Source organism: Pestalotiopsis fici (assembly GCF_000516985.1).
Source record: "Pestalotiopsis fici W106-1 unplaced genomic scaffold PFICI_Scf_5, whole genome shotgun sequence".
NCBI classification, from domain to species: Eukaryota; Fungi; Ascomycota; class Sordariomycetes; order Amphisphaeriales; family Sporocadaceae; genus Pestalotiopsis; species Pestalotiopsis fici.
Window position 1 is genome coordinate 1,493,077 of NW_006917095.1, and position 13,386 is coordinate 1,506,462.

Here is a 13,386-nt window from a genome sequence, read left to right on the forward strand (position 1 = left end):
GGGGGGGCCTCCCAATAGCGCGATCATACAACTTGAAAAGCTTGAAAGCACAACTTGCACCTGGATGGGCCAAGACTTCAGAATACCCCAATCAGGATTCTGCTATGTACGTCTGCTACCATAGTAAGCATCAAATTCCAAATGCATAATTGCCTGTAAAAACAGCCCATGGGCCCCTGTTCTCCTCCTCGTATATTGATAAAGGAAGTTTGCAGTCATGTGCATGTTATCTCGAATGTTGGTCAAGAAGTGGCGCGGGTGCACAATTGCAATTTCACTGGCGCCATCCTCTGCAGTCATCCTTAGCTTTTTTCAAAAGCGGCCTCAAAGACGAATTGGGACATCCTCCGTGGCACGACGACATGCCATTATGCTGAAGACGGAATAAATTAGTTGAACATGTCCATTCCAGTTGGTTACTAGTGGTAGAGCTGGTTGCTGTTGTCGTTATAGATTACGATTAGGACCCTCGGATCCATTTCCCACTTTGGTTGGGTATTTCTTTTTTGGGGAATTATCACATCATCAGATAATGATGACTAGACTAGACCCGGTACATCCGGTTTAGGGTGCTGCACATCGCATCATCCTGAGTCTGGAGGATTACTGTGCAGCAGCGCCGCATATGCACAATCGTGGGTATAGCGTTGCAACCAATCCTGGAGCACTCAAAGTGACTGGGGTTTATGGAGTGTAAGAGTGGAGTCCCTGGGCTGGCAAATGTGCTGTTCGTCTGCTTTCTTGTCCTATTTGCTGGATTAACAAGCTGCTATAGGTAATAATTCTCCAGTGATACAAGTCAGCAATGCACCAATGCTGACACACACCTTTTCCGATGTGGTATGACGGGCGACCGCGGCATTTACGTCTTTGCATCCTTCAGCTCTGATAAGCGAACTTGCATTTCTTCAACATGCAGGCCAGACAATACCCAGACAGGAGGATTCGACGCCCACTCCTGCGGGCCCTTTGATGGAATCCTGTTATGGCTGCTAATTTGCTGATCCGTCCTTGAAGAGAAGAAGAAGAAGAAAAAACCTTAGTTTGATCATCATCATCAACTTGACTTCTACCGCCCCTTCCTCTGTCTTTGCACTACATGAGAAATAATAACCCCCAATCAACCGAATCAAGGTGAATACAGCTGAGATTCAACCATCTCGACCTCACGCCACAACATCAAGACTTGCAGGCTTATCCTCACTATAAGCAAAGATGGCTACAGAGGATCGGGGGCCAGAACTATTGGCTATCATCTGGGTTTTCACAGCTCTTGCTATCATCACCGTCACCTTGAAGGTCATTACACGTGCGCACATCCTGCGCGGCCTGACTTGGGATGACTTCTTCATTCTGATATCACTTGTATGCAGCCTGGTTTGTGTCGACATCACGTTGATCGCTAATGAACGATTAGGTTCTTATTGTTATTTGCACCTCGATCTTCACTTATGATGTCGCTATTGGCATGGGGAAACATGCCATCGATATTCCTACGGAGCGACTAAGCCTCGTCATGAAGGTCAACTTTATAGGAAACCCTTTCGGCATCATGGCATATAGCTTTCCAAACATTTCAGTGGCTATACTGGTGAACCATGTGCTCCCGCCCAACAGGCTGCGTGCCGGTGCACTGTACCTGCTCGCGATATCCCAGTGCGTCATTGCTGGAATATCATGTGTGCTTCTCTTCACGCAATGCACTCCCACGGAATCCCTCTGGAACCCAACAGTCCCGCACACTTGTCTTGCCGCAGGAACTGTGTCGCGCTACTCGTATTTCGTTGGCGGTAAGTTTCGCCTCCACCCACCACCCTCACTCACTCACACGGGCGCATGCGCGCAGAGAAGGTATGATTGCTAATGACCACAACAGCATACACGGCACTCACCGACATAATCCTCGGTGTTGTACCTTCTCTAGCTTTCTGGGGCTTGAAACTCCCAACCAAGACCAAGGTCGGACTTTGCTTCCTGATGCTGTGCACGCTGTTTGCCGCCATCTGCGCGATTGTGAAGACGACAAAGCTCAATGAGCTGGACGACCTCACTGACTTTACCTATGGGTCGGTCGATTTGATCATCTGGGCCATGTAAGCATTATGTCCAAACCTGTTGTCCTTATCTATTGAGTATTAATTTATGATTCTAGTGTCGAAGCAAATGTCATCATCATTGCTGCATGCATGCCGACGCTGCGACCATTCTTCCACCACGCATTCAAGAGGGAGCCAGCTTCAGAGGGACGTGGGCTCTTCCGCTCTCTCTTCAGCGGCAGGCTCAGCTCCAAGAAATCGCTGATCCGAAGCAGCAATAATGACCAGAACTCTTACTATGGGCAACACGAGATGTCGGGAAACCAAAATTCAATCCATGTCACCAAGAACAGTGACGCGGCGCCTCGCAGGTCAAACGATTCGGAGACTGCCATTTGGCGCACCACAGACATTACACATTCCGTGACCCATATCGATGATGGGCCCCGAAAAGGAACCACATCCACGATGGTATAGGTGCCACAAGACACGCAGAGGGGGAAAATAGAGTGAGAGAGGAAGGGATGGAGGTGGAAAGAGAGCGATATGTCGTTCTCCGTTAGGCGTCCCGAATTTGGAAGACATGATTACATCTTGCAATGGTGGATCTTCTCTTTCTCTCTCTCTCTACCCTGCCCACTGAAGTTAGAAGCCGTGGTTGTCCATGTAGGCAAATATCATTCGCCGTAAAAAAAAAAAAAAGGACACTTTATAAATACTCTGCTGTTTACTACAGTATCAAATAATATCATATTCATATTACACTAGACTACTAGATATATGTGTGAACATTGGTAGTGGCATGTTACAGATCACAAGCTATAATTCTCGTAGATAAAGTTTCACCAACAGACGCAACGAATAATGCAAACATACACGTACAGATAGAGAGGCACAAATTTTGTTTACCCTTCTCGTCGGGTGTCTCTATTCATCTCTCTCTCTATCTCTCTATTGCCTTGCTCTATTCCCCTAGTTTTGCATGTCGTATTCCCGTTAAAAAACGCAACCCACAGCAGCCCACCATAGAAGTACAAGGGCCCCCAAAAGTCCCACGGCGGGGGGCACCCACTCGGCAGCTCCCTCAACCCCGCCCTGCCTTCACTGCAAATGCTATAGGTACTTTGTGCATCAAGGTAGGACCTAGCATGCAGCTTGAGACCCCTCATCACAGCAGGTGGCACCACCAACAAGAATAAATTTATGGAGTAGATTACCAACCGACCACCTACGTGCATACATACACCACTTTGATGCGTAGGGTACAGCAGTAGCGATCAGCCTGCCAGGTGCTTGGTTGGTAACCTCACCTTACCTCCGGCAGAGCACTTTCCGGCACTGGTTTGCAGATGGAAGTCTCGGCTGCAGGGGACTTTGCAGACCCTACCTATGTACCTGTAATACCTAAGCTGGCAGGCTGTGTGCAGGCTGTGTGTTTAACACTTTCATGTTTCGTCTCACTCGGGCAGGCAGTGGAACAGGCATAACTCGCACTTCCGCACACTCCAGCGTTTTGATTATTCGATTCATTGTTTGCAAACACTTGGTAATCTGGTACGTCATCATTCGCTACTCCCCAGTCAGCATCAGCCTTGGATTGCTCATGACCTGATGATATTTACCTCCAGGATCCCTCCCTTGCCAACACAACATAGTCCGACTACAGCATAGTCCCAATCTTCCAACATCAGCAATCTTCAGCATGGCTTCTTTACAACCCGACCAAATCCTCGCACAGCTGCAGGCCGTAGGCTCTGCCTACGCCGAGAAAAAGCCTGGAGCTCGAGAGCAGCTTCTAAATCTAAGCCATGCCTTGATTGCAAGCTTGGAACTCCCGAGCGAGGCTATCCAGCGAATGGGCTGGGCTGAACCAGCGAGGGCTGCTCATTGTCGCACGGCTGTTGAGCTTAAGGTCTTTGAGCTCCTAAAGGACGGCGGCTCTCAGGGCCTGAGCGCGGAGCAAGTCGCCAAGGAATCAGGTGCTCATCCGGTTTTGATCTCCCGAATCCTAAAGCATCTTGCCGCCATGAACGTGATTGGGGAAAACGAGAATGGGTATATTGCTACACCACTGAGCACCGCCCTGACAGAGTCGAAATACCGGGACGGTATCATCTACACCTACGACGTGGCCGGTCCATCCTTCCGCCACTTGCCCGAGTATCTCAAGAACACCGACTATAAACTCCCTACCGAGTTAGCCAATGGACCGTTCCAAAGTGCCCACAAAACCCAGCTGCCCTTTTTTGCTTGGCTAGATCAAAACCCACCCTACCTCCAAATCTTCAGCAATTACATGTCAGCATACCGCGCTGGGAAGCCGTCATGGGTTGACCCGGGCTTCTTCCCCATCTCGGAGCGCCTCGCCAATTTCAATTCCGACATTAGCGATGTACTGCTCGTAGATGTCGGTGGCGGCATCGGCCACGATTTACAAGAACTCAAAGCGAAACACCCCAATCTACCAGGCAAGCTCGTTCTACAAGATCAACCTCAGGTGATATCTACGGTCACCGATTCCGCGGATGCATTCGAGCCCATGGGTCACGACTTCTTCACGCCTCAACCTGTGAAGCACGCCCGGGCCTACTATCTGCACTCGGTGCTTCACGACTGGGACGATGAGGATTGTGTTAAGATTCTGGAACAGCTAAAGCCTGCACTCAAGTCCGGGTACTCGACTGTATTGATCAATGAGCTCGTGGTGCCGGAACACAATGCGTCCTGGCCAATCACGTCGATGGACCATTTGATGATGGTGCTCGGTGCAATGAGAGAGCGTACGCACAATGACTGGGAAAAGATCCTTGATCGGGCTGGGTATAAGATAAAGCAGGTGTATACGTTTGAGATGGGTTCGGAGAGTCTGATTGAGGCGGAGCTGGTGTAGTCTGTAGCAACACGACCTGTTGGCTTTCGTGCTCTGGGAATGGATCGGTAGAATAACTCGAATCTACTTGGCATTGCCGACGATGAGGCAAAAACAATGATTTCATGTGATGCCAACGACATGGGTGCGATGCTGTGATGGGGACGATCCGGTGGGTAGGCAGTATACTCCAAGGCTTTGATTTGCCAGGAGGTTCGGCCCGCGATAGGGCTGCAAAGGCCCTAAGATGGCAAAGCGCGCTGGGGAAAAGAGGAATAAAAATAAACAGAGACCAGGGCCAGACGTCACCATCAATGCTCCATGCCTGGATATGGAGTGCACTCGAGAATATCTACTGTGTATCGTACGTACAATAAGATTGGGGCTCGTGCAAAAACAGTGTAGTACCAAGCAGTGCTGCTTATCGGCTCCATCCTTCTACTGTGTACTGACTAACACCAGACCCTTGGAGACCCCATCTACTGAGCCTCCACCAATACAAGTACATAGTAAAATTACCTGCGTGTGCCGTTTTGATACATAGATCTATTGAATGATCCCAGTCACACATTGACGACACTGCCTGTGAGGAACTTGCCAGCATCGGCCGCAAAGTGGCATTGCGCTTTGCAATCAGTATGTAATCAGTGCGGGTGCGGATGATGCTAGGGATATGATGGGCGCATTGCAATGTCATATCTCCACCAAAATGGACAGTGATGACCTCGATTACACTAGCATTTGAAAGCTATTGGGGGAAGGGGAGGGCAAGCCCAACCTCTCGTGAGGGGGAGGCGCAGCACGATATCAATTCCAAGAGATCTAGGTATCGAATCCTTCGCGACTAGATTCCATGCAGGCGTGCAAAATTGGGAGGATCGGAGCTGGTCCAACCAAAGGCCACCAAACGTTACACGGGGGTCAGATAACCAATTCCCAGTGAATGCAAGCTGGCAGTCCACTGCCGGGCTCAATGTGGAGGGAGGTAAATCCATCAAGGTACCCTAAGAAAACACTGCATTAGCGGCGGGTGTAGTAGCGGGGCGAGCCTCGCAAGGCGGTTACAATTGCAACCTGTTTTTTTTTTATCATACTACGTAGATGGTTAGTAATGGGATTAGTAATGGGATCTCTATACGCCGAGGCTATAAACCAACTGATTAACGCTACAACCTCTAAATATATATACTCTATACGGGGCTCCTTACCATTGCATTTCTTTTTTCAGGATATGCACCGAGAACAAGACATGGCAAGTAGAGAAAGTGGTTAAGCGGCGAATCCTTCAATGGTAAGAAGAGCTCGATCTGGTTGACCAGGTCCTCATGGAGTGGCATGACTTTCATCAGAGCGACGAAAAGCGTCCCCTCGAAGGATTCCACATGTCATTGCCGTTATTTCAATTTCTCAACTAGAGGATTTTGTCAATAAAGTCACTCAGGGACACTGCGAAGTTCCTTCAATGATACGTCGCATCTTTTGAGCGAGTACCTGATTTTGCCAGCTGTGGAACTTTGTTGAATGTTGCATCGACATGGAATTTGTTATCTTCTGTTGTTGAATCTTCGACACTGAGATGAGGATGTTGCAGGCAGGTATGACTTCTTGATTATGGTCAGTGGGCAGTTCGACAGGCATGTCTTGGCACCAAGATAGGAACTCGCTGTTTTAGTAAGTAAATATGTAAGTATGTGAATGATCTCCTGATATTGTAGCAAAACTTGGCTAGTTATGTCTGTCACCAGACAGATTGAGCGCTTTATGAGATTGTAAAACAATTGGGTTTGACCCAGCTCTCAACTCTTTCGTGGCCCTGGTGACTAGGTATTTATCACAAACAAGCGGATTGAACTAAACTTATACATGTCTTTAAGCTCTTCATTCGTCACACCGAGCACACTGAACGGTGGTCTGCTACTAGCAAAGATTAAGATAAAAAGGACCGGCTCCTGATCTGAAAGTCAAGTCGCGGGGTCAAAATTCTCCATTAAAGTCGACTTTCACGTGGATATCGTACAGCGTAGTCCCCAAGAAACAGGACTCTACGAGCTTTGTGGTGACCCTGTCACCATTCTCGAGCACCACAAACCGCGCGCATCCGATGAGGGACACATTCTGTCCATCTACATCACAAAGCCGATGGGCCAACTTTTCCGTGACTTCATCCGGGTCCAGCTCTGGTGACATTTCATCAATCATGGAAGATATGTTCGGTATAGATGAGTGGAAGTAACGCGGGTTTCTGCTCCGGCCAGTGCCGGTGGTGAGTAACAAGGCGTGGTTTGGGTCAGGCTGGGTCGTGTCTACGATCCAGATCTGGGATCTGATGCGGCCCCAAGGGACGTCTCGAATCACACCTTCGTCTGGTATGGAATGGTTTGTAGTTTCAGGGCTGGATGGACCGAAAGCATATTTGGGGGTATTTTGGACAATCGGACGTAGTCGGAGCGGGTAGGTCTTGGGTTTGTGTATGCGCATAGGTGCCATTCGGGCAGTATCGCGTATAGTTATGGTCTGCCTTTGGGCCTTGTTTATATCGATATCCACTACCATACAATTAGTATAATGTGCAGTTCGAGAAAGGGATTATGCCATATGGGCCACTTAACGAGTCGCCCAGCCGCTTGTGCGGGTACCCAAAACCGGGGAAATAAAAGCATGGGATTCATCTCCTGGGGCCAAAATGTATGCGCCGAGATCAGGGTACAAGTAGTAGACCCCGTCTATGTCCACCAAGACGATGGCTGTCCTTGCCAAGCACTTTTTATCAAAGAAGCAATCCAGAATTCCTAGAAAATGGTCATTCTCAGATACGTTTCCCTTGACATCTGTCAAGGGACACATGAACATGTCGATTTTCAGGCCAGCTTCCGTCAATTGCACGGCATGTACCTCTTCTGGATTGGTGTATAATGGTGCTTCCGTGCTGAAAGGACGAGGTGACGGTGCCAACAAGGTGCTTGAGCCCCAATTGAGGCTTCTATCAAACACCAATATTGACGGGTCGTTAAACTTTTTCAAAATCTCCTCCTGAAGTCGTTTGAAAGCCTTGGGGCCCTCTCCATACAAAAGAGGCATGTTGACATCGAATATTCCCAATAAACAGTAGGCTATGTCTTCCTCCCTTGCCGTTTCTCTGTTTGCTGCCCATGACATTTTCTGGCTGATACTGTATCTCTCCAACACGAGATGCAACATCCGTGGGCCGCGATTTTGCATGGAAACGAGAATGTTGGAGTCGATGGAAGTGAGACCCGAGATATACGTAGCCATTTCGGCACGCAGTCCCACCGTTTCCCAATGCCTATCATAAAAGATGAGCTGTTTCGGGGCAATTAGCTCCTGCAACGTCCACCCTCGCCGAAACCATCTGCTTGACGCGAATTTGTCCTCTCGCGGAGGACGCTGACGCTCCCAGGGGTCAACGTCGTCCGTGGAACGTCCTGCGACATAATCGGACAGGTATGCATAGCAAACAGTGGCGAGAGCGTACCACTTGAACATGGAGTTGATAGCCTCGGAGAGCTCGGCGCTGCTCCTCTTGTCAATGCAGCACGTGTCGATCCAGACATAGTCGAGCCCATCCTGTCGTGCCCGTTCCGCAGTCTTGATCACCTTGTAGGCCCCTCCCTTCTTTTTCCAATTGCAGCCAAACAGACTTTTGCGCTTTGGTATGTCTTCGAAAAGCACTTCATCGTCGCCCCAGGTGTGAGAAAGTATAGCATATCTTGTCGTGCCAATTGATTGAATTTGTTCTAATAGTAAAGTTTTTGTGTTCAAAAGCCGCATTGGAGATGATGCTTATAGGCTATAGCAGAAGCGTGCCGCTAGCATGTGACAGACTAATGGGGGGCAATGGCATCAAATCAAGCAAAGCGCCAGCAACAGACAAATCAACGATGAATAGAATAACCATCGAATGACGTTCATAGAGGCGACTCTAGTGCATGTTGTCGCTCTACACGCGAGGGCTGACCTGAAGCACAGAGGCGGTCAGATCCGGCAGAAATGGGAGCGGCAGAGGTCTTTCAAGTGCTGCCGAGACGGTGCAGTGATATCTGTCGAATCCCTGCACAAGTGACCACCATGAATGATACAACCTCGGAAGGATTCAGTGGCTTGCCAAAGGATTGCTACAGCACTTTACCAAGGCCTCCCACTGTCGCGAGGTTGCCAGACACAAGCCCCATCGGTTGCAGTGAAGTACTTATGAATGAAGCAGAAGATTTTATCAAGATACAAATTGCCAGGGCAGTTGGCTCGCCGCTCAACCTAGGCGCGATTGACGGGGGTTTTCTATCGGGATAATCCCCCCTTCATCCATACCGATGTGCTACTTCGTTCAATTCCCACACAATGTTCCTCATATGAACTAAGCCGCTGTGGTACCAACTCCCAATAGCGAGCCTCATTCGCGTCGGTTTTCCTACCAAAAAAAAAAAAAAAAAAAAAAAACAATTGTCCAAACCCCCCTTATCGCAGCATTACGCCGTGTGCGCAGGTTGCGCAAGTCGCAAAGGTTTTAACTATTGCTCTGCCCCATGATTTCGAGCCCACGACGATTGGTCCGTAGATAGGGTGAGGTGTTGTTAATCTCCCTAGTACTCCATAGTGGAAGTGATTAATTGTTTAAGCTGGGATAATTATTGATATACAAGCATCGAGTCTCGGGAAATATTTCCAGTGACTTTCCAAGGCTGAAACCCCGAGATCGTAAAATCAGAATCAGTGACGGAAGAGTTCCCTAAATTACATTATTTGTTCGACTCTCTGATAGATGCTTTTGCTGCATATGCCTTAATCTTCACGATTGTGGCATTGAATGTTTGGTGAGGCGCTGCCACAAGCTACCCACATATCCATGTAATTCATAAGGCTCTTGAGTATTAAGGCTATGGGATTCGATGGCTATCATCGCATTGCTGGACTAGCTATTGGGCCGAAACTTTGTGATTTCGACTCAAATTTGGTTGGTGTTACTCTTCACGTATTCGAATAAGAACCTCTGAATCGACGAAGGCTTCGTCCGGGACATCTCTAAAGGAAACCCTTAGAGTGATCTTATTGTAGTATATCGAACCTGCTTTATTAGCACGGTCATACGTCCATTTATCCAACAACAGCTCAAGTTCCTCAGCTCGAGATGCCAAGAACCCTGTGATACCCTCTTTTCTTGACAGTGTCTCGAGTAATGTGGATTTTGTCATGCAGAACTTGATAAATTCCGGGTTCAAATTTGCAAGGTGATCGAACTGGCCTGGCGCATAGTCTGGATGTAGAATAGGCACAAATGCAACCCAAGGCCGTGGGTCTACTCCAATAGTGAGTGCAAATCCTGTTGGAGGTCCTGTCCAGTTGCCATGACCCTCGTTAAAAGCACGTATCCATTCACTGGATTCAAAGATCATCACAGCACTAGGACCAGAGTCGTAATGTGGCACGATCACATCTTGCTGCGCAACATACGATCCACCTTGTAGAACATGGATCTCGGGTTTCTTATAGTAGCGGAAGCCATCGTGTGTAGAGCGGAAGCCTTCTGACGGGGGTTCAGGTTTAAGTACAATTCTAATAGTAGGCGGTCGTGTTCGGGGCAGGCCACTGCTGACCTCTCTCATTTCCAGTGTCATGACCCGGCTCGTAACCCAACCATGGGCTGGAATGGCCAAGAGTGCCCCACCACGTGACGTATAGAACTTATCCCAATGGTTCAGATGAAAGCCAAGATATGTTCCATGGCGTTTGGATATTGTACAAGCAAGAATTGCGATTTGTCTACCGGCGATCTGAGCAACGGGCAAGTCAATTTGTACACTTGTGCTCGCTTTTGACGTGGAATTGGACTGTTGTTTGCTGCGCATGGGTTCGACCTCGGCCGCCAACAAGAAGTCTCGAGGTGAATCAGCAAGGAGGCCATATGTCTCGTCGATAGAGAGGGCATGCTGAAGCTGTTCGGTTGAGTAGGGTGACTCGGACAGACCCCAAGCAAACAGGGACTGGTCTTCCGAGCCTTTCATAATTTCTTGCTGCAGCCGCGTAAAGGCCCGCTTGCCTTCCCCATAAAGCAGTGGCATTTGGACGTCAAAAATCCCCATGAGGCAGTATGCCAAATCCTCGAGGCGCGTGGTCTGGCGATTGGCGGCCCATCGCATCCTGGTGGCAATACATGCGTGCCGAAATTCACTTGCACCTGATAAAACATCTTGCGGTATGCTCGTGATGGTGACTAGGTCGTCCCGTAGATCATTTTTGTTTCCAAGGAAGTCCCAGTTGGTGGAATAGAAGTTGACATATTTGGGGGCAATTAGCTCCTGCAACGTCCAACCTCTAGAAAACCACCTGCTGCGTGCGAGTTCAGATACGTCGTTGACATCATCAAGATATGCATAGCATATCTTGGCCTTCTGGTACCACAGGAACATGGAGTTGATTGACTCCGAAAGCTCGGCAGTGCTGGTCTTGTCGATACAGCAACTACAGCCAGTTCAATCAGCTATAGTTCCTGAGCATGTGTTGTCTTGGGGCAACTTACGTATCCACCCAAGCCCATTTGATATTGTCACGCTGTGCCTGTTGGCAACACAGCCTTATTTTCTCGTAGCCTTTGAGAGCGGCGCCACTGGGTTGCTCCAGTTGCTGGAAAGTGCATTCTTCCAGACCCCATGTATGGGATAAAATCGCGTAGTCATCTTCGAAGCTGCCCTGAAACTCGTGTATTTTTAAAGTGCTTGTTTCTAGTAACCGCATCACGACAAAGTTGCGAGGTCGGGTGGGTTGGGGAAGTTGTAAGCGCCGGGAGGTAAATGGCCCGTGGGGCTTTGAAATGCATAAGACAACTCCAATGCCTTTATATATACTAACCTAGGTAGGTACTTACTTCGATGTACCCACCTCACATATGATTCGACGACGGTTGCATTGGAGAAATTATGCCCCCATACTTATCTGCAGTGAGGCTGGGTTGGGACGTGTGACTCAATCCTGCCCTCGTGTCCCCGGCTGAACCAATGGAAAGAAAGAAAGGAAAAGGAAAAGGGAGATAATGCAACCATGACCTGGAATTACAGCCTTGTCTCGAGCATGTCACCAATTGAATTAAAGTCGCTTGTTGCAGCCTGATTACTTGCCTACCATATACTTCTTGGCTTTTATTACACTTCTCCGCGGTGTCGATACTTGGCAAATTTATTCCTAGCAATCCTACACCTGTTTTCTTTTTCCTCTCTCTTACCTTTTGAAGTAATTGCACAGGTTGAGTGGTTGGTCCGCCAGTCGTAGGCGAGTTGAACGACCTGACTTTTTCGCCTACGTTATGAGCCTTTGAGTCCCGTCGCGCACGAGATGAATCCATGGACTTCTGCTGTACATCATGTGCATGCACCCACCTACGATACGCGGATAGTGGAGATTCTCTCTGTAAGACTAGAAATTGCTACATAGCCAGGTCATGAGTTTTTCGATCACATGACGATGGCATATCTGCCGACAATATCGCATCGCGAGAAATGAACAGAAACTTGGTTGGCAAGTGAGTCGTTAATGCGGCTCTGGCTTGTGTTACACACCCTCACATTACCACACATCGTGGTTGTCAAGGTTGAGGAAACCTATCATCTCTATGTATGATAAGGTGATGTTGAGTCAGCTGGAACAGGCGGATTGAGACCGCTAAGAGAAAGGCTCGTGAAATTTGCTTGTAAAGTGAAACTATTCGCACAAGGAGTCCTGCCGCCTCGGAATATTTGCTTCAATGATAGCTTTAAGCGCATCAAACGCATGTATGAGGCACCCGGTCGCTTTGCCTGAGTATTGTAAGAAATGATGATCTTGAGAAGAGAGAGACCAGCCTCGCAGGTTCTCCTACTCTGATACAGGCAGTTTGAAAGTGCTGTCTGACTGTATTCCTTCGAGTTTTCTACATGATTATAGAAGACAACCCACCAGCTCTATTTGAGATTGACCCGTCACAATTATATTGGAGAACAAATGAAGCGGCATGCCCTATCTTTTCAACTTTCTGACCCAGATTCCATGGTAATATTGAGGTTGAATTGATCCCCGAAAAGCCGCGATCAGAAAAAGTACAAATAATGACCCAAGAGAACCTTTGCTCATAATCTCACGTGTCTTGCTACCGATATCTGTCTTATCGCTGAGAACTATATAAATAGATCTGGTGTTGTGAGTGATGTTACCGTCTAATCGAATGGGCAATGAGACCATGTGCTCACGGTAGTTCCTGCATGAGAATATAGGTATCATATCCGGTTAACAAAATGGTGGATTTTGTTACTGGATGGATCGCGACAAGTGTGTTGAGGTAACCAAGCTGATATTTTCCGCTAACCAGTGTGCAGCTGCTCTCCAGCTGTCTGCCTGAGTTGCAGTCCCTACTGTTTTGCATCTTTAGCGCGACGGCAAGCAACCTGGCAAGCTTGGGCACAAAAACCCATTCGCTGTCGGGGCTCCAGCCTCCAGCTA

The 13,386-nt window shown here is 48.4% G+C and overlaps 5 protein-coding genes across 5 annotated transcripts; 2 read left to right on the top strand and 3 right to left on the bottom strand.

Annotated features, from left to right (window-relative positions):
- Positions 1-1,215: 1,215 nt before the first annotated feature.
- PFICI_07770 (uncharacterized protein) lies at positions 1,216-2,513 on the top strand (the record flags this gene model as incomplete). Its single annotated transcript, XM_007836351.1, has 4 exons — positions 1,216-1,365; positions 1,418-1,790; positions 1,877-2,093; positions 2,153-2,513. The coding sequence occupies 4 exons, from the start codon at positions 1,216-1,218 to the stop codon at positions 2,511-2,513; spliced, it is 1,101 nt and encodes a 366-aa protein (XP_007834542.1).
- Positions 2,514-3,738: 1,225 nt separating this feature from the next.
- PFICI_07771 (uncharacterized protein) lies at positions 3,739-4,926 on the top strand (the record flags this gene model as incomplete). Its single annotated transcript, XM_007836352.1, has 1 exon — positions 3,739-4,926. The coding sequence occupies one exon, from the start codon at positions 3,739-3,741 to the stop codon at positions 4,924-4,926; it is 1,188 nt and encodes a 395-aa protein (XP_007834543.1).
- Positions 4,927-6,879: 1,953 nt separating this feature from the next.
- Positions 6,880-7,392, bottom strand: PFICI_07772 (uncharacterized protein; the record flags this gene model as incomplete). The annotated part of the gene is made up of 1 exon (XM_007836353.1): positions 6,880-7,392. One exon carries the CDS (start codon positions 7,390-7,392, stop codon positions 6,880-6,882), a length of 513 nt encoding a protein of 170 aa, XP_007834544.1.
- Positions 7,393-7,509: 117 nt separating this feature from the next.
- Positions 7,510-8,694, bottom strand: PFICI_07773 (uncharacterized protein; the record flags this gene model as incomplete). Its single annotated transcript, XM_007836354.1, has 1 exon — positions 7,510-8,694. One exon carries the CDS (start codon positions 8,692-8,694, stop codon positions 7,510-7,512), a length of 1,185 nt encoding a protein of 394 aa, XP_007834545.1.
- Positions 8,695-9,881: 1,187 nt separating this feature from the next.
- On the bottom strand, positions 9,882-11,652 carry PFICI_07774 (uncharacterized protein; the record flags this gene model as incomplete). Its single annotated transcript, XM_007836355.1, has 2 exons — positions 9,882-11,379; positions 11,438-11,652. The coding sequence occupies 2 exons, from the start codon at positions 11,650-11,652 to the stop codon at positions 9,882-9,884; spliced, it is 1,713 nt and encodes a 570-aa protein (XP_007834546.1).
- Positions 11,653-13,386: the final 1,734 nt, after the last annotated feature.